At 38.8% G+C, this 20,454-nt stretch overlaps 1 protein-coding gene across 2 annotated transcripts in view; it reads right to left on the bottom strand.

The window, feature by feature from the left end:
• The window catches only part of JAG2 (jagged canonical Notch ligand 2), a 106,751-nt gene that overhangs the window by 8,824 nt on the left and 77,473 nt on the right, over positions 1–20,454 (bottom strand). For both annotated transcript variants that reach the window (XM_088149763.1, XM_088149764.1), the window contains 9 exons: positions 19,340–19,453; positions 17,756–17,869; positions 16,990–17,103; positions 15,585–15,701; positions 13,936–13,963; positions 9,708–9,793; positions 5,190–5,303; positions 4,906–5,021; positions 1,887–2,135 (listed from right to left, as the gene is read on the bottom strand). In XM_088149763.1, coding sequence (XP_088005889.1) covers positions 1,887–2,135; positions 4,906–5,021; positions 5,190–5,303; positions 9,708–9,793; positions 13,936–13,963; positions 15,585–15,701; positions 16,990–17,103; positions 17,756–17,869; positions 19,340–19,453 — 1,052 coding nt within the window. The remainder of the gene's footprint in view (positions 1–1,886; positions 2,136–4,905; positions 5,022–5,189; positions 5,304–9,707; positions 9,794–13,935; positions 13,964–15,584; positions 15,702–16,989; positions 17,104–17,755; positions 17,870–19,339; positions 19,454–20,454) is intronic.

Below are 20,454 nucleotides of genomic sequence, written 5' to 3'. Positions count from 1 at the left end.
CATTCAGTATTAGGGAGGAAAATATAGGACACATAAGATGAGGAACTCATGGCTTGGAAACACATTGAAGGAGGACTTGGGTGTGGTCACTGACAACAAACAGAACTTGAGCCAGCAATAAGCCAATTGCTAGAAGGCTAATGGAGTTCTGGGCTGCATTAGAAGAAACACTGTATCAAAGGTGCATAAAGTTCTTATTCCCTTCTATTCTGCATTGGTGACATCAAATCTGGAGTACTATGTACAATTCAGGGCACTACATTTCCAGTATAATGACAGGTTAGAACAAATCCAGGGAGGGTGACAGACATATGACATACCCTATAAGGGCAGGTTGAAGACATTTAGGATGTTTCATTTGGAGAAAAGAAAATTGTGGGAAAACATATTATCAATGTTTAAGTACATAAAAATGTGGCATAAGGAAGATGGTCAGGAAGTATTTTCCATTATCGCAGAATTAGGACCATAATGCATAAAGTTGCAGTTATCAAGATTTGCTTAAATATAAGGAAAAACTTTGTGACAATAAAATCTGTACAATGAACAGAGGATCTATGGAGATTGTGGATTCTTTACCTCAGGAGGTTTTTAAGAAGAGTCTGACAGCCACCTCTCCTGGATTTATTGGTATTCCTGTACATTGTGGAGCACTGGATGAAATGATCATCATGGTTCCTTCCCACTCCACAGTTCTATGATATGACATCCATCACGTTGATCAAATGGATCAAAATCAGTATTCATGAAGAATGTCAGCGCTTTCATTTATATTATTTCCCCACTTAAGGATTTCAACTCTTCAACAAAGAAAATAATTTCAAGGAATGTAGAGAAGAAAGGAATGTCACAGAGTTTTGCCCTCTGCTATCTTGAGTATCACAAGCAATTCCTCTAAAAAGAATTCAATTATGGAGTAACTATTTAATTATCTATAAAGTAATTCCATCCAAAATGTACTAATTGATTGTGGTGGGGATGGATGGGAAAATGTGAAGAACATAATAAATTAAGTGTGATGGGGGTGAGATCTAAAATCTTTGTGAAATTGGGCCTGCTTCCAAAATTGTTGCATTTCCTTTCCAACTGATACAGATGGAATGGAAGCACAAGGAAGCTCCACCAGCTGACCAAATAGAACCCATCCTGCCAAAAAGCTCATTCCATAAAAGGCCAAATAACAGGCAAATGTTGAAAAGATGGGCAAGTAAAGTCATTCCCAATGGACACAATACAACATTTTCAAGTGTTTGGATTTTTCTGAGTCCTAAATATATTCCAGGAAGAATATATAAATCATTTCCCCAGTGTAGTAGAAGTAAACACGGAACTGACTATATCATGATGTTTTATCACTTCTTCCACACATCTACCTAATTTTTATATCCAAAACTGGTGGCAACCTTAAATTTTATTTATTTATTTTAATTTAATTTATATGCTGCCCATCTCCCCCCAGAGGGTAACTCTGGGCAGCTCACAATTAAATTAAAACATCAAAAACAGTTAAAAATATAAATATCCACATTAAATTAGCTAAAAAAAATTATACTATATAAGAAGACTATATACATAAATGTACATAAACACATGGAATTTTTCAGAATTAGAAAAAATGATTTTGCACAAGAGAGCTGATCTTTATTCACATTCCAAATAACCAACAGGAATATTTTCCTAAAAAAAAAAGATCAGTACACAATACCAACAGACTTAAAAATAAAAGTTTTTCTCTCACTGCCTCCATAACAGAGGACTTCAAACAGAAATGATGAAAGTGCTATAGACCAGTTAATAACAGAATTCTGCTAGCAAGGTGGTCAATTCCAAAACAGCATGCTGTGTGAAACACTAGCAAGATTTAAGCAAAACTTAAACATTCTTACCTGGGGTACTTTATCCCTGTTAAAAATCAGAGTAATTCTTGCACAGATATTGTCCAAGTAGCCTGAATTAGGGAGACACTTGATGTTAACAGGTAGAGGTTCTGATTCACTGCATTCTCCCCAGTCAGTGCAAGGTGGTTGGAAACATTTGATGTATGAGTTTTCTTGGCATTCTTGGCCTCTAGGACACTGGTAACTAGCATGGTCCCCATGTTTGGTAAGCAAACAAGATTTCCTTCCACACCACACCTAGAATTTAATACAAATCTATTGATATCAATGGACTGTAAGAGAAAACACTAAAGGAGATTGTATAATTAATTCCTATCACTGTTTTCATGTCATTCAAACAAGTTGTTCTGGGGTTATATTCATGTAACAGGAAGGCTGGGCCTATTAGATTGGCCTGCCCCAGATGACTGATGGACCTGACTGAGTTCCAGAGGGAGCTTGGGGTTGTTCCAGAAGGTCTGCTACACAGTCTGCCTGAAGCCTTGGTGGCCACTGGGAATGTAGAATGGGTGCAGCTTTGGAACAGATCACACCTGAGTGGCCACCACTCCCATGGATCCCAGAACTCTCCATGGTTTACGGATGAGCTAAAGGAGATGAAGAGGGTGAAGAGACACCTAGAGCACCACTGGTGAACGACAAAAAGCAAAGACGACTGAACACAAGCTAGAGCCGCTATTAAAGCTTAACTCATGGCAGTAAGGGTGGCGAAATGTAATTATTTCACCACCTTTATTGCATCTGCAGACAGCCACCCAGTGGCCCTGTTTTGGGTGACCCAGTCCCTCCTTGCAGGGATTAATTCTGGGATTCACCTACAGGGTTGCTGTGAGGAATATGCTGTACATCTAGCGGATAAAGAATGCAGCTGCACAGGTAGTAAATGGTGTTGGATACTCAACACATGTAACATCATTGCTTTGTAAGCTGCATTGGTTGCCAATTTGTTTCCAGGTGCAATTCAAGGTGCTGGTTTCACCTTTAAAGCCCTTCCTGGCTTGGGACCAGGTTACCTGAGGGACCGTCTTCTCTCTGTTGTTTCTACCTGTCCAATCCGGTCCAGCAGGATGGGCATGCTCCAGGTCCTGTCAGCCAAGGAATGTCAGCTGGCAGGGACTAGGAGGCACATCTTTTCTGCTGTACCCCTGCCCTCTGGAACATTCTCCCTCCAGTGATTAGGATGACCCCACCCCTGTTGCCCTTTGGAAGGCCTTAAAGATCTGTTTATGGGCCTGGGCCTGGGGTCACGAGCGTGTTAAGAGTCCCTGGTTATATTAACACCTATGGTTTATAATTTTTCTCAGCTGTTGTATTTATTTTTTATTGTGTTTGTAATTGGTTTTGATTGATTTTATGATTGTTTGCTGCCCAGTGTCACTTGTTTGAAATAGGCTGCCATAGAAATTGAATAAATAAATAAAATAAACACCTTTCCCCAATTTCTTATCTACATGTAGTCCTCAGCTAATGACAGTAATTGGGACTGGAATTTCCATTGCTAAGTGATGCGGTTGTAAAGCAAGTCACATGATTGCATTGCTTAGCAACAGCAATCCCAGCACTCCCCGTTGCTGTCGTTAAGCAAGGATCATGGGTTAAGTGAGTCTCAGAAGGCTTGCAAGCAGGCTGGCAGGCAGGTGACTACTGGTGGGCAGGGTAGGGTGCACAGGTGGCTGGCGAGGTGCAGAGTGAGTGTGGCGGGGCTGGCTGCTCCAGGGTGCACAGGTGGCTAGTGAGGTGTGGCACAAGCACAGCAGGGCTGCTGCCAGGCAGGGGAGGGTACGGTGAGGTGGGGCTGGCTGCTACCAGGTGAGGGAGAGTATGAGCAACTTGCTGGAGTGACTTGCAACCTTCCCTGCCAGCTTCCCCATTGACTTTGCTTGTGGGAAGCTGGCAGGGAAGGTTGCAAATGATGATCACGTGACCACAGAATTTTGCAACTGTCACAACTGCAAGCCATTGCCAAGTGGCCAGATAGCAATCACGTGACTGCAGAGGTGCTGGGATGGCCAGAACTTCGAGGACCAGTTTTAAGTACCACTCGTTCAGTGCCACCGTAACTTAACAGTCACTGAATGAGTGGTTGTTAAATGAGGACTACCTGTAAGTCCAATTTGCCCATTCATAATTAGTAGCAGTATAAAACGCACCATTTGGCTGTGAGGAAATTATGATCTAAGGACACCAAACAGATGGAACACAAAAGCGAACAGAAAATGTGGTTCTGCACCCAGATAGGGCACATTCCTAGCCTCACATCTAGAGTTAGGGCCAGGGCTGTAGCCTGCTCTTCCTCACTTGCCTGCCCTGGCCCTAGCTATGACGGCATCTTGATGTAGTCCTAGGAATGCAGCAATCCTTCTGCCCACCCTGTTCAGGTGCAGAGCCATTTCATCTGAGCATGAGGGAGGATCCACAGTGCCTGGTAAGCTGCTGCTCTACTTCTGGCAGTCATGTGCATTTTTGCTGTTCTGGGCCTCTGGCAAGCCAGCACCGTTTTTGTCTGTGTCAGTTCCTCCATCTAGTTTGCTCTCATTTTACTTGTAACACCCACTGTAATGGGCAGGCAGGGAGTTATTTGCCATTCTTCTATGATAGTCCTTGCAACCAGGAGATGCATACTGCATAGGGCTTACTTTTTGCTAAGGATTGCTGCTGGTGGCAGAAAATGATTTAGAGGCCTACATTGTGGTTCAGTTTAAGATCTCAGTTTTAAAGTATTATTCCATCAGCCCTAGCCAGCATGTCAATCTCCGGACATAATAAGAGTTGGCTGGTGTGGGTCTTCCGGGCTGTGTGGCCGTGTTCTTGAAGTTTTGTTTCCTAATGTTTCGCCAGCACCTGTGACCGGCATCTTCAGAGTGCAGGAGCACAGACAGGAGCAGTTCTCTCTGTGCCCATAATAAGAGTTCTCACTAAAAACATTCAGAGGAAGGTTGCCATAAAGATACACAATTAATAAAACTGACATTGTTTGAAGTGGGAGAAAATTTCATTGCAAAATTACCTTGGTGCAGTCAATGTAGCCATCCAGACAATGGCAATTGTTGCATTCTTGATCCCATCTACTCCCGTGAGGAAAGGACTTTTCTTTAAACCAGCAAGACTTTCCAAAACCTATCACTAAGACAGAAGGGAAGGAAAGGGAGCAACATAAGAATGGGAAATTTAACCTAAGCCAAGACAGAAAATGCCAAATTCAATTTACAGGTAAAGTCTGGCAAACACTTATACGCAAGACGTCAAATTTCAATATCTAATTCCTTGTTTTAGTTTACAGCTTCAAATTACCTTCCTGGCATCTTGTTCCAGCTCGTCCAGGAGGGCAAGTACACCTGTACCCATTTATTTCATCAATGCAAGTAGCACCATACGCACAAGGAGAGGACTGGCATTCATCAATATCTAAAGAAAAGAAAATTTCAAGCCATTTTAAAAACAAGTGCTCAATGTAGAAACTATTTCATTTCTTGCTACTGCTGTCAACTACCTTTACTAGACTTTATTCAAATATTGTGTTAGTAGCTTTCTCCAATCTTATTTGAGATGCAATGAATTAGAGTGAATCAGCATGACCAGTAGTAGTAGTGTCTGGAGATGATGGCTGCAGTAGTCCATTATATCTACAGGCCTGAGTCCTTGTATTTTTTTAAAAAATGGCTCTTTATATTTCTTCCATCTTTCATCCTCTTCAGCCATTATAAACTTTTCTTTTTCAGTTTTGCCCCTAAGAAAACATTTTTATTATTTGATTAGCAGTGGTAAGTAATCATGTTTTTGGAAAATGGAAGAATATAACAATTATTCCTGCATATCTAGGGAAGATAAGTTCTAGTAGGGGGTTAGAAAAGCTAACTTGGCTTGAGAATGTTACATTCTTTCTCAGGAAAATTACATCAAGTACCTATTTTCTTTCAGACTGACTGACTAAGGCAGAAAATATGGAAGTTGGTTTTGCTTATTTAACCATCTTCCCACATGGAAGCCTACCATTTGTAAGTGTTACAATGTAGAGAAAATCAGACCCCATAAGAAAAGTCAGCAGGGTTCTAATTGTGGCAAGAAATGACACTCTGAGAACCCTAACCTGCTTTCCTTTGAAACCAGCACTTTTAGGTGCAAAAAATGAGTGAATTGAAGTGAGAGAGAAAGAAACAAAATAGTATTCACCAATCGTTTATCTCTCAGAAACCTCATATATATGCTATTTCAAAATTTGAATACATTGCTTAGAATGCTGTGTGCCAACACAATTTGCTAGTATAAATTTTATAATATGTCTCAGTTTTTGTTCAGCTCTTCTTGCCTAACTACTTTTTGGCACCAGGCTTAGATATTTTCATACATTTTCTCTAATACTAATTAATTTCAAACTCTTGAATATACTTTTCTATTTCTTTATTCAGTTTTGAATGCATCATCACTTGAAGAGATATCCATTTCTGCTATGCTTTTAAAGTAAATTGGTCTTGATTATTTCTAAATCAATCTAGTAAATAGATAAATTATTAGTATTGTCTCCAATAGGCAATTCTTACTCTCAGACTTTGGGACTTAAAAGGCCAATTAAGAGAAGCCAGAATTATTTTCAGCTGTAAAGAAAGTTCAGAGACTTTTTATTCAAACACAAATCAAAATATTTTGCCAGCAATTCTTACACAATGCAGCAATATCGCTGAGCATTCCAGAAAAAAGGCATTCAAAATGTAATCTCTCTCCAAAATGGGATCAAACTTTATATTTAACTGTAGTCATACAAGTTGGTCATCCATAAATGCATAGATACAGATTACATACATATATAGAACCCTGTTCAGAACCATTTGGAATTAAGTTTTCTGTATGTGTCCTTTTAGCAGAGGTAGCACCCCTGGCTTGTGTCTCCTAATACACTCTCTCATTTGTGCCCCTCAGGGAGTCCAGAGTAGCCGTGTCTAAAAACCTCAGAGCCTAGTTTTGTTTGATGTGGGACAAAATGAGTATCTTATGCCTTAGAAAGCTTAAGTCTTTTTAAAAAAAACAAAAAACAAAATTATGTTTGCTGGAAATGGGTTAAGAGGCAACCTCCCCAGTCTAAAAAAAGAAAGAAGTTCAAAATTGTTAGCCCTGTGCCCACTCCAATTTATCATGTTAGTGGCCACATCCATGTTATTCCCTGACATGGCAGGAGGAAATGTGGCTTCCAGGCAAAAATTTGTTATTCATCTCTGCTCTAAGGTATTCTGCCCACTGTTTCCCTTCAGTTCCAAAGACCAATACAATGGATTTGGAAGCGATACCAACTGAAGTAGGATGGATTATATGTATTCATAACTGACCAAAGAACCCATTACTTCTAAGCAACAGTTCTTTATAAGGGTGTCTCTGATTCATACTTATCAGTACTTAATTTATTACTTCAAGGAGAGCAAAATGATAGATGACTGAACTGCTCTGCTAAAAGAAGCATTCTGATAAGGTCACAAATCAGGATAATGATGGATTAATGGCATTTGCCACATGTAGGCTTCTGAACCCTGTCAAGAGCATCATTAATCTTTAGACTAAATACAGGTGGTCCTTGACTTACAACCACAATAGAGACCAGAAAATTCATCATTAAGTGGTGTGGTCATTAAGCAAGGCATCACATGACTGCACCCGATTTTACATTTTTGCGGTGCTTGTTAAGCAAATTATGTGGTCGTTAAGTGGATCACAGAGTTCCCTGTTGATTTTGCTTGTTGGAAGCCAGCTGGGAAGGTCACAAATGGTGATCATGTGACCCTGGGACACTGCAACTCTCATAAATACATGCTGGTTGCCAAGCACCCAAATTTTGATTACGTAACTGATGAATGGTCGTAAGTCAAGGACTACCGTAAGCCTTTGTCACTGGAGTCCTCCATATGTGTTTGAACCACTCAGGGATGGCAAGAGAAAGCAGTCAAGACCCCCATTACCTCTAATCCAAAATGGCAAGCAGTTTCAATTTGTTGCACTGCATCCCAAAATACTTCTGCATAGAATACACTTGCCAGGTTTCTTTTATATTTCAGAAAATGAGGAAAAAAATAACACTACTTTCTCTCAAATGAAGAGGTGTCGCTTGGCCATAGAAGACTGGTAGCTCAAATTCTAAGCAAAAAGACTCAGGAAGAATAGGCTTCTTCCTGCCTGTGGGGTCTACACTTTCTATCTTCCTAATCCAAAGGAACTGAATATTGTTTTTAAGTCTAATAAGTTTCCATGATGATGAAATGTGGAGAAAGGTGCTGAAGAAGGAAGAACCAACCATTCTCTTGGATCCCAGAGAGGTTCTCCATCTTTTGGAGATGGGTATCATGGATGAAAATTTGGATTTGTTCCTTTCTGCATTAGTATAATGTCATCTTGAACCAAATGGAACTTGGGTTGGATCAGATGCCACCACTGAGTCATCTAGATGTTTGAGTTCTGAGGAGTGGGACATTCAAATAACCTGTTTTGAATACCTTTTGAGAGACAGTGTGGTGCCAAAGCCAAGTGATAATAAATCCTCAAACACAGAAGATTATTATGCTGACAAGGGGTTAAGGTAATATAAAGATCTAGTAAGAACTGGCTGAACAACTGAAAACATAGAAGTAGAAGGGGAAAGAGCTGGTTAGCTGTTTTATGTTGGGATCCAGGTATAGGAGGATAGGTTGAAAAAAAGATGCAGATGGGACTTTATCAGGAAAGTATGCAAAGGGTCTGATCTCGTATTTAGGATAGGTTTTGCCAGACAACAGAAAGCTTCGGAGTAATAGTATTGCACTGGCAAGAAATGAGAAGTAAAATGGTAAGTGCTAATAATCATACTTGGGATAAATTACAGTGCAGCAATTTAAATTAATGATTCATGATCTGACTGGATCTTGTCTGGTACTAAGAAGTGATCAGGGTTTCTCAAGACCTTAGTAAGGCCATAAACAAGTTTCACAGTGGAAGCTACCTGGAGACAAGGTCCTTGGTTGAAAGAACAAAAAGATGTTAAGAAGGTGAGATGCTGTGGGCACATGTGTCAGGGCTTTCCAGGGTGATTATTCTAAACGTAAGAGAGACAGTGTGTCTGTTCAATGAAGGGAATCCACTCCTGCATTCCTTGCATTTGAAATACAGCAGCATTCAAAGCCACATAGTCCCAAAAAAGGGAGAAACACATTAAGACATGCATGTCCCAATGTAAACACAGAAATGACAGCTAAGAGAAAATTGTAATTAGTAAAGAGAAAATAAAATGGAAATATTTGAATTGCAAATAACAAATGGAACTGGCCATCACTATAGAAGTCAAAAAATAACTTAAAAGGATTAGGGTTTAATAAAAGACAGGCAAGGCTCCTACCATGTTAGTTCTGGAATGTTCTGAACGGGCTTTGCAGAGGTTCATAACTCATGTATAAATCATGGATATCACAATGAAGAAATATATAAATAAATATACAATAACAATAAACAAACACACTACAGGACATCCTTAAGATGTAAATGAGTTGAATATAGAAATTATCTTTAAAAATCCTGACTGAATGTGCTAATATCACACATTTGCTTAAAAATAGTGGATAACTTAAATACAATTTAAACCATGTTATTACAGTTGCATTTATAAAATAAAGGATTCTGTCCAATAACAAAGAGAGTACCATTCTTTGTAAAATAAAGATCAGCATCAATGAATAATTCAGTTAGTTTCTGCTTGATTATTTGAGATACAGCTGACTAAATCTTAATGCATGGAAAGTCAAAACGTAATACATCACAACAGCATGACTTTTTCACTCATTTTCCTATATAGATACTTACTAATTCTGCAGTCGGGACCAGCAAACCCAGGTGCACATTCACAGCGAAACCAATTCACACCATCAACACAGATGCCTCCATTGTAACTGTAAAAATAATAAATCTATCATTGCAATGAAGGCTGTCAACAGTTTTAGAAGCTGAGAGAACATTAGTTCTTGTACAAAATAATCTGCTCAAATGCAAATTTCTTTTATCTGTATCCAAAGTCACTATATCTGTATCACTAATCAACAATGCAAAATTCAAGAGGCATAGTTAATTTATAATGTATACCTATTTAATAAGCTATTTGTGTTGTCTTAACTTATTTATTTAAGCTTAGTTAATTAAATCAATGCTCAATCACACTAAGCAAAGGATCTATTCCTATTAACAGAAGCAGTCAAAAATGTTAATAATGGGTAATAATAGCTTTGATTTAAACTCCCTAAATTCTATTAAAGCAGAGAGAAAATTAATAGGTTACAGGAATATAAAATAGATTTTTGATTATTTCATGTGTAAAAGACATTTTAGCAGCAAGACTATATAATTCAGTAGTAACTAATGGCACCCATGCCCCTCCTGGCTGGTGAAAGCAGCTTGGGAGGGGACATGTGGTTGGATCCAGGCGATGGTTAAGGCATCCTTGCAGGAGGGAGTGTTTCCAGCACCCTTTAAAGAGGCGTTGGTGCACCCCCTCCTCAAGAGGCCTTCCCTGGATCCCACTGTACTGGACAATTTTCGTCCAGTCTCCCACCTCCCCTTCTTGGGGAAGGTGGTTGAGAAAGTGGTGGCTTCGCAGCTCCAAAGGGTCCTGGAGGAAACGGATTATCTGGACCCTTATCAGTCAGGTTTCAGGCCTGGCTATGGAATGGAAACGGCATTGGTCGCACTTATGGATGATCTCTGGCGGGAGCGGGATGGTGGTAGTGCAACCATCCTTGCTCTCCTTGATCTTTCAGTGGCGTTTGATACCGTCGACCACGGTATCCTATTGCGACGGCTCAGGGATATGGGGGTGGGCGGCACAGTTCTGTGCTGGTTCACCTCCTTTCTCCGGGGCCAATCCCAATCGGTGGTGATAGGGAGCGAGAGGTCCCATCCTCGGCCCCTCCTCTGTGGGGTGCCACAGGGTTCGGTTCTCTCTCCGCTCCTTTTCACCATCTATATGAAGCCGCTGGGTGAGATCATCCGTCACCATGGGATGAGGTATCATCAGTATGCTGATGATACTCAACTATACATCTCCATCCCTGGTGAGGTAAGTGATGCCGTTTCCGCCCTCTCGCGGTGCCTGGAGGCTGTGAGGGTCTGGATGGGGAACAACAGGCTCCGGCTGAACCCTGGCAAGACGGAGTGGCTGTGGGTTAATGGCTCCTCTGTATCCGGGACGTTGTCATCCTTGGTTCTGGATGGGGTAGCACTGCCCCAGACAGACCCAGTGTGTAATCTGGGGGTCCTCCTGGACTCACGACTCCTGCTCGAAGAGGTGGCAGCCGTGGCCAGGAGGGCTTTTGCACAGCTTCGGGTTGTGCACCAGTTACGCCCTTTCCTGGATCGGGATGCCTTGCGGACAGTCACTCAAGCCCTCGTTATCTCCCAGATAGACTACTCCAATGCGCTCTACATGGGGCTACCCTTGAAGAATATCTGGAAGCTTCAGCTGGTCCAGAATGCGGCCGCGCGAGCAATTTTTGGGGCCCAAAGAAGGACCCATATAACACCTCTGCTCCGTGAGCTGCATTGGGTACCAGTTTGCTTCCGGGTCCAATTCAAGGTGTTGGTTATCACCTTTAAAGCCCTACATGGCATGGGGCCAGGCTACCTGAAGGACCGTCTCGCCCCCACGATCTCTACCCGTCCCACCCGATCTCACAGAGAGGGTATGCTTCGGATCCCCGTGGTAAAAGAACTTCGATTAGCGGGGTCCAGAAGGTGGGTCTTCTCTGTTGTGGCCCCTGCCCTTTGGAACATCTTGCCCCCGGAGGTGAGACAGGCCCCCTCACTCCAGGCCTTTCAGAGGGACTTGAAGACCTGGCTCTGCCATCTGGCCTGGGGCAGGGAGGGAGGATATCAGAAGTGGGGTTGGCTGGCCCCTTAGTGGTATGCTGTGCCGCCAGTGGCCTCTTGGATTTTTTAGTTGTTTATTTTTCTAATGTTTGGTTTTATAACTTTTAATGGTATTTATGTTTTTTAGTGTGTTGTAAGCCGCCCAGAGTCCCCCATTGTGGGGAGATGGGCGGGGACAAATTAAACAAACAAACAAACAAACAAACAAACTAATCCAGCCGCCACTTTAGATTTTACTTCAAACAAGGATAGGAAGATTTAAAATTTCATGACTTAGGAAATAAAACATTTTAAATACAATCATACTAAGTTGCACAAATTCATAAATTCTATAACCTCAAGGAATTGAAAAAGGGATGGGAAAGCCTTTTAAAAACTCTGTTCATCTTATGGCTGCTAAGAGTTGACAATGACTTGATGGCACATAATCAAGAGTACTGAACCATGAGTGGACATTGGGAACTTTAATGATGAAAATGCAAGTAGGAAGTATTTTCTCAAAAATCTGAAAACAATACTGCATCTAAAGCTATGTAGATAAATAGAAGCCGGAAGAAAACACAATTGAATATGATTGTGTATTTGAGTATTTAATGCTGGTGCACAAAATCTGAAAGTTCTTAAGGAAATTTGCAAAGAGACAAGCTAAAACTGAGGTAGAACTATAATGAGAAGAGAACATTACATTTAGCTAGAATTATTATCATGAGTAGATATGAAATCAAAAGAGTCTTATCAAAAAGAATACTTTTTTTCTGAGTAGGCTGAGTACTGCTGTATCATAGGAAAAGCAAATTTATTGCCTTTATTTATTTATACAACTATTTACCATTTTGTCAGTTGCTTTGTAAGTGGGCATAGAAGGATGAATGCTCCAAAGGGTAGAATACAAATTGAATGGTGAATATGATATGGATATAATATGAACACATGATAAATCCATGCCTAGGAATGAGTGTTTACACTCACATGTTTGCACTTATATCTCTCTTCAAAACCAGTATTACAAGAAAGGTGTAACTGTTAACCTGTGGAGACAAGAAGCTTTCAGACAATGGTCTGCGCTTCATGCTTTAAAAGCTAACCAGTCAAGACTCATAATCTTTTGACCTTATTTGCAGCATAGTTCTTTTTCATACTGTGTGAAATACATAAGCTTGCTTTTTAATTGTAGAAAATTTGTACATGAAAAATCTTGCTTGCTTCTTCTTCATATAGAAGTGTGCTATCATTTCAGTAAGTTATACAAATGTAACTTGTAGTTTCAAATATAGAAAACAAAATTTATTTAGATGAATATAGATCTTCTCTGGGCTCAAAATCAATGGTTAGATCAAAATGGGTATAGGAATCTTTGGAACAATTTAGATTAACCTTTCCAACCAGATGACTTCCAACTATGTTAGACTACAATTCCCTGACAATGTTAACAATGAGATCTGGAAGCTACATCCAACACATCTGGAAATACCAGTGTTTGAGGGAGGAAAAGACTACATTAGATCTTCACAGATATTATAAAAACTTTGCATTGGTATTATTTCATATCGATATTCATCATTACTAAGATTGTTATATTTCCTTCTTTAATTTATGCCCTGTTCTTCTGTTATGAGTGGGTACACAAGATGGCTAATGAAATTAAAAAGAAAAAAAAATTGGCAAAGTTAGAAATACCAGTTTAAATTAGCCATAAAATAAATACTAAAATAATCTAACAATTAAAATCTGGAATAAAGAGTGCCTTACAGGTTTTCTAAACCCAGAGAGAGTGGGTGACTGGGGGAAGAAGGTTGGTCAAGCTCAAGTCTCAAAGGAGTGGATTCCTGAGCTTGGGAACAACATAGTTACCTTTTTCCGACTTCCTCTCCCATTCTAAATATAGACATCAAATAACTAGAGCCAAATAATTCTACTGTTTTAAATGGGATTATTCAAGTAATTTTCTTTTGAGCTAATTTACCTTCATAGAATCTTTGCAGCTACCAATCTCATATAACAGACTTCTTAAGAGTACAAATATTGGCAGATCAGTTAGTAAACAAATACAGGAAAGTTCATTTGGTAAGCCTAGCACAATTGCTTAAAGGAATGAAAAGATTTTGATTCAAGATTATTTGTTTTTACCACTGAATTACAATATTTTGGAAAAAAATAATCACTGAGTACTCACCATGGGTGTGGATTGCAGTCATTAATATCTAAAAAGAGAAAATTAAAATAATTACTCAACTCCAAGTTTCTGTATGTACAAAATGTTTTCCCCATTACCTTCAATGACCATGGGAACTGTATACATATAACCCATTTTGTCTTTATATGTAGTCACAGTAGTTCTGATACTAAAGTTACAAGAAAGTGTTCTGGTGAAATAATGCTGGTGCATTTTTAAGTATGTAAACAGGGAACTCTTTTTCATGTCAAAATATGTGAGTGGAAGATGGGAGCTAAACCCACTTGTCTGCTAGATTTATATTCCAATTTTTCTCCAGGAGCTCTAAGTGGATTCTCCCTCCATCACAACAGGTGAGGTTGGTTGGCTCTGAGAGTGTGTGATTAGCCCAAAGTTAGTTTCCATAGTTAAGGATGGACTTGAGCCTGGGTCTGCCCAGTCTTAGTCCAGTGTCTTAACTCACGTAAAGCACATTTCTTCCCTAGTCTCACCCTCTGCCTCCAGCCTGAACAATTTTCAGCATCAGAACTTAGGAAAAAATACACAATACACAAATGTGTATAGCCGCCCTTCTCACAAGAAGTGACTCTGGGCGGCGTACAACAATCAAATAAAAACAACAATTACATAAACACAATCATTATAAAAGTACAAAATAATCATTATTACAATTAAAATATATTAAAAAGTAAAATATACAAACCCCAGGTATGGAGAGAGTGAATATATCAGTAGTGGAGCCATCATAAGACATTATTTGTTTGATATAACCATGTCTTGAAGGACTTTCAGAACATTAACAGGGATGGAGCTAACTTGATTTCGGGGGGGATGTTCCATAAGGTGGGTACCATGGCAGAGAAGGCCTGCCTCCTGGGACCCACCAAATATAAGTCCCTGGCAGATGGTACTCACAGCATGCCTCCTCTGCCAGATTTAATGAGACGGGCTGATGTAACCAGGGGCTGCAGTCCCTCAGATGATCCAGTCCCATGCCATGAAGGGCTTTAAAGGTTAAAACCAGCTTCTTGAATTGGACCTGGAAGCAAACTGGCAACCAATGCAGCTTGCAGAGCAGAGATGTGACGTGCTGTTCTGGGAGCACGTATCACTGCCCGCACCACTGCATTCTGTACCAGTTGAAGCTTCCAGATACTCTTCAAGAGCAGCTCCATGTAGAGTGCATTACAGTAATCCAATCTGGAGGTGACTAGGGCATGAGTGACTGTGAGCAGGGCCTCCTGATCCAGGAATGGGTGCAATGGCGCACAACATGGAGCTGTGCAAAGACCCTTCTAGCCACAGTTGCCACCTGTTCCTTGAGCAGGAGTTGTGAGTCTTATTAAAGTCAGGAGGTTATTAAAATAATTTCAATGCAAAATTAGAAGATTTAGACTAGATGTAAAATGTTAGGGAAATTTTGTCTTGAGTCACAAACTGAAGCTCAGCCACACCTAAGAAACTCAGTATATCAGAATGCTAATAAAATCCTCAAATATAATATTCAACTAGGCTATTCTGGTAAAAAGTTAAATTCAGTCTTTAAAAAACTTTTAGTGCAAAAGTCCACTCTTAAGCATCTATCGTAATACATCATCTGGGTATGCTACAGAGCTAAAAACATTATCTTAAAATAAAGATACACTTACTCTGAGTACATGTACGTCCTTCCCAACCTTCTTTACATATGCAAGAAAAGGAATCTCCACTGCCAACACAAGTTCCACCATTCAAACAAGGATTAGGAATACAGCTGCTGTTGTTAGCTTCAACAGAATTTTAAAAAAAAGGTTTTTTCTAACCATAGGGATTTTTATTCATAATGTTAACTGACATGCCAAATAAGAATCTACATTGTTAAAATAATTTTAATTTAGTCCATGAAGTGGATTACCACAGTATTTAAAATAATTTGCAAATAACCCAAGTGGAACATCAGATGCTGCACCAAGCCCCTGTCAAAAGCCCCTATTTGTATTTTATTTAAGAGCTATCATCAAACCAGCCAGGCAGGTTCCTTTGAATTGACAGTCCATAGTCTGGTCAACGTCCTTGCTAGCACCATGGATGGGATTTTTGATAGATTTCGGTTTTCTCAATCTCACAAAGCAAAGTCTCAACTGATCATCTAAAACCAGCAGTTCTCAAAGTGTGGTCTGGGGATCCCTGGGGGTCCCTGAGACCCTTTTAGGAAGTCTGGGAAGTCAAATAAATAAATATTTTAAAATTTCTTAGTTTTAATTTCTAATATAATAAATATTGATAGATGTAACCCACATAAACCAAAGCTGTTTGGGGTCCTCAATCATTTTTAAGAACATAAAGGGATCCTGAGACCAAAATGTTTCAGAACTGCTAATCTAAAGTAAACAAAATATTTAATTTTGCCAAGTTTATCACCTAGTAACATGGCCATTATTTCTGCCCACCTATACTGAGGAAACTTTGTTCACTTCCCTCAAGGTCCGCATTACCATATTTCAAAAGAGCTCCCAAGGAGTTATCCTAAAACATAGGTGGACAATTTTTTGGTTGCCAGGAGTTGTATTTAACATAGAAAGACAATGTTGTGATGTAGATGGGGCTGCATCACACAGGAAGGTTGTTTTTTGTCTTCCACAGAGTTTTTGGGTAGATGGGGGATTATAGTTTGTTTTTAAAAAACTGTTAAACCTATTTTAGGGCTTATGCTACCATTTTTGTACATTTCCTGCCTCAAAATTGTGAGAAATGACACCTTTCATTTGGGGTAATGACAACTGAAAGTGTTTTGGAGCCATAAAAAAAGGATTGGTGTCCTTGGGACCAATGGTTCTTCAACTCTATCTTAATGGAGGATAACCATCACAATTCCCTCTTTCTCCTTTTCCCACAGCCTTCATTTTTATGCCAAAACAGCTCCCCTCAAATATAATCAAGACTAGTAAGTTGTTCCCTATAACAAGACCTTTTCTAGAATGAGAAAAGAAGAAACAGAGACTGCTTATATTAGCTTCTCAGCTAAGACATTCTCTCAATTTAGAGACAATACAACTAAGTAGATTAAGCACTTACCAATGTTGCAAGTGCCTCCTTTCCATTCTGGAGGACAAGAGCACCGAAAAGTGTCACCATCATCGTAACATGTTCCTCCATTTGTACAAGTATTTGCATCACACTGGTACTTACCTAAAATATCACAAAGGCAAATTAAATCAGCTAATTAAATGTACTATAGAATTCATTGTTGTAGAAGGTAGAGATGAGTTTTTGTTGCATGGGATTATGTACACTATTAGACCCTGAATAGATTAAATGGCTACTACTTACTTTCTACTTCAGCTATGCAGTGCTTCACATTCAAAGACAAGAAGGCACTTTGGAGCATGCAAGCATCCATGCGCAGAACTTGCCTGTGACTCCTGAAACTGAACACCTCCCTTCTTGGAATAATGCTGCAGCTGTGGAGGGCAGCGGCATAATCCCAGGAAAATATGCAGCTGCTTTAAGGAGCTGCAGAGAGGTGGTGTTCAAGTGCTCCTATCCAATGTGAAGCACCTTTTTGCTTTTGAATCTAAAGTACTGCATTGCCCTTTCTAAATAAAATTATCTGTGAAAATAATTTCAAGTAGCATTTTATAAACATTAATTTTAAATGGCTGCTAGGCAGAAGCTATAATTTATCATTTGGTATTTTATTATACTCCTCCCTAAACCTAGATCATTCCAGTTGTTAGACTTAGCTGTGGATTATTTTTTTCATCACATTTTTTGCAATTCTTGAAAATTTTCCTTTCAATGTTTGAATATTTTAACAGCAAACCACCTACAGCACACTTACTTGAATGGCATGTTTTCCCCTTCCAACCATTTTTGCATGCACAATAGAAGTCATTCTCTAAATCAATGCACTGGCCTCCATTGTGACATGGATTTGGTGAGCAGTCATTAAAATCTGTAAAATTCACAAAGAATTGAACAAAAGATAAAAATATATATTTATTAGTGAAAGATTGAGAAGAATCTTCATTAATAAACAACCATCTAATAAGCCAAGCTGAATCTAGTTTCATTTTATCTGGATTTAAACGCTATAGATTCCTGAATAACCTTGAGTAAATTAATCTGGGTCACAACTTAATCTATATCTTGCAAGTCCAAATTCTGTTAAATTAAGCCTCACTGAATAAAGTACAACTGCTGGGTTCAAACTTTTTTTTCTTCCTAGCATTTTTCCGCAGGTGTAGGTTCTGCTTTTTCAGATGAACTGAATGTTGGTCCGTTGGTTGCGACAGGAATTTGCTAACCGGCTTGTTGCCTGAGCCTGACATTGTGGGCTAAGAGAGAGTGACTGGCCCAAAGTTATCCAGCTAGCTTTCATGCCTAAGATGGGACTAGAATTCACAATCTCCTGGTTTCTAGCCTGGTGCCTTAACCACTAGACCAAACCCTCTCTCTGGGTTCATATAGTATGTTAAGCTAAAACCAAACTGAACTACATTTTTACTTAGCTCAGTTGAGAGCCAGTGTAAAGGTGCTGGACTAGAGCAAAGGAAAACCATATTCAAGTCTCTACTGTCCATATGGTAACTCTAGACCAATCACTCTATACAAGGAAAGCCTATCTCACAAAATAGACAGAACACTGCAAACAAATGCTATCATTAACATTCATGCAACATTTATTTGAACACTGCATTTGTATTTTGAGAATTACTGACTTAAGACTAAGTATACTAATGACAAACTATCAGAATAAAAAAATTATAACCATCCAAAGTTCAAGTTTTTCTTAACACAAGATTCTAAAACATCAAATTCTGTCTGATTGGTTATAACGATAAGAATTGACTGTCTCAGATTAGCTAGAAATTCTTGTCAACTTCTATTATTTTGATTGATGATTCTTTTTATTTTGGTTGTCTTTTATTAATCTCTGACTTGACTTCAATAAACATTTTTAAAGCATGAAGTTGATACGTATATGATTACATACTAGAATATATAATCATATATCTATTATAGTAGTGTAACAGAAAAATAGCACTCTTGGAATATGTATTATTTATGCATGTATTTGGTTTTATTGTATCTTATATTTTTATTGTATTTTAATTAATACTTGTTGTTTTTATTGTAAACCACCCAGAGTCACTTTCTCATGTGATGGGCAGTGTCCAAATTTGAAATATAAATAAATAAATATGACTGGTTCTATATACCCTTCCTATGGATATTCAATTGCATGAATATTGTTTGTATAATGGGTTGTTAACCTGTCATTAAACAGGATAAAAACAACTTAATAAAACCCATCACAAGAGATTTCCTTTACAGCTAGCCTTTTAAAGGGTTACTGGTACACTGGAATTATTCTTAAATATAACAGGCTAACTTTAATATATTAATATTTAGTTGTACTTACTAATATCACACAATTTTCCTTCCCAGCCACTCCGACAGAAGCACCTGAAATCATTGACTTCATCTATGCAAGTCCCACCATTCTTGCAGGGTTTTTCAAGACAGTCATCAATATCTAAAGAATAATAATACAAAATTACTAGATTGTTTGTCTTGTAGTGACTTTTTGGAAGAAAAAGAATACCTTAAACAAAACTCTTCAACAATCATCCAAAACTAATAAGTATAAAACAAATATGAAATAATCTTGGAGAACAAAATGTTCCATTTGTTTCAAGCAATATTGCATGCATCTATAAAGGTCCTTTCTGAATTAATCTGGTGCTTAACTGGAGCCCAATATGGTGAGTTTCATTTTTCTATTCCAATGAAGCAAGTCTGATGTGATGACTTTTTCCTTTTGTTAAAAGAAAACTACCATGTCACAATTGTTTCCTTGAACAGTCTAAAACCAAGCTACATATAAGATGTTATCTGAGTGGGTTCTTGCTTTGTGAAAAGTCTTTATCACTTTGTGGAGTTTTCTATAATCTGGAAAATGTTAGTCAGTTTGTAGCAGAACAAGCATCACATTTATAGAAGCTGTTTACTTCTCTGCAAGTTTTACTACAAATCTTAATTTTATCAAATGTGGCCAGGTGTAAAATGGCAGGTTGTGGGCCAGGAAACAAAGTACCAGGGTACTCTGTTTCTTATTTTCTCTCTAACCTCTCTTCATTCAGCAGTGCTTTTATCATCCTGTCGTAAAGCAAAAACAAGCTGGAAATTCTCGCCAAAAATCAACCAGAAGATTCTGATCTATCTATAAATATTGGAGACCTTACTGAATAGTGTAGATCTACAGATCTTCTGTGCCTGTACATCTATATCCTATATTCATGCATTATACATTTCACTACAGAGTGCTTTCCTGAAAAAGTTCTTGGTATCACTGAGAGAGAGCAAGAGAGTGAGATCTTGTAAATTTGCCAAACAGTAACAATCTAGTCATTATGTAGTGGATCTTTAAACAGCTCATCGATGAGTAACTATCATTTAGTCTTTGTACAACACAGAAGCTGTCTGTGTAAAGACACCTGCCCATCTCCCTATTGAAAGCAAATGGCTACTATTCAC

The sequence above is a fragment of the Python bivittatus genome, unplaced genomic scaffold (assembly GCF_059951505.1).
Source record: "Python bivittatus isolate LINGU-HERP-01145 unplaced genomic scaffold, Pbiv_v1 ctg000580_np1212, whole genome shotgun sequence".
NCBI classification, from domain to species: Eukaryota; Metazoa; Chordata; class Lepidosauria; order Squamata; family Pythonidae; genus Python; species Python bivittatus.
The sequence above is the reverse complement of the archived record's forward strand: the minus strand, read 5'-3'. Positions and strand labels throughout refer to the sequence as shown.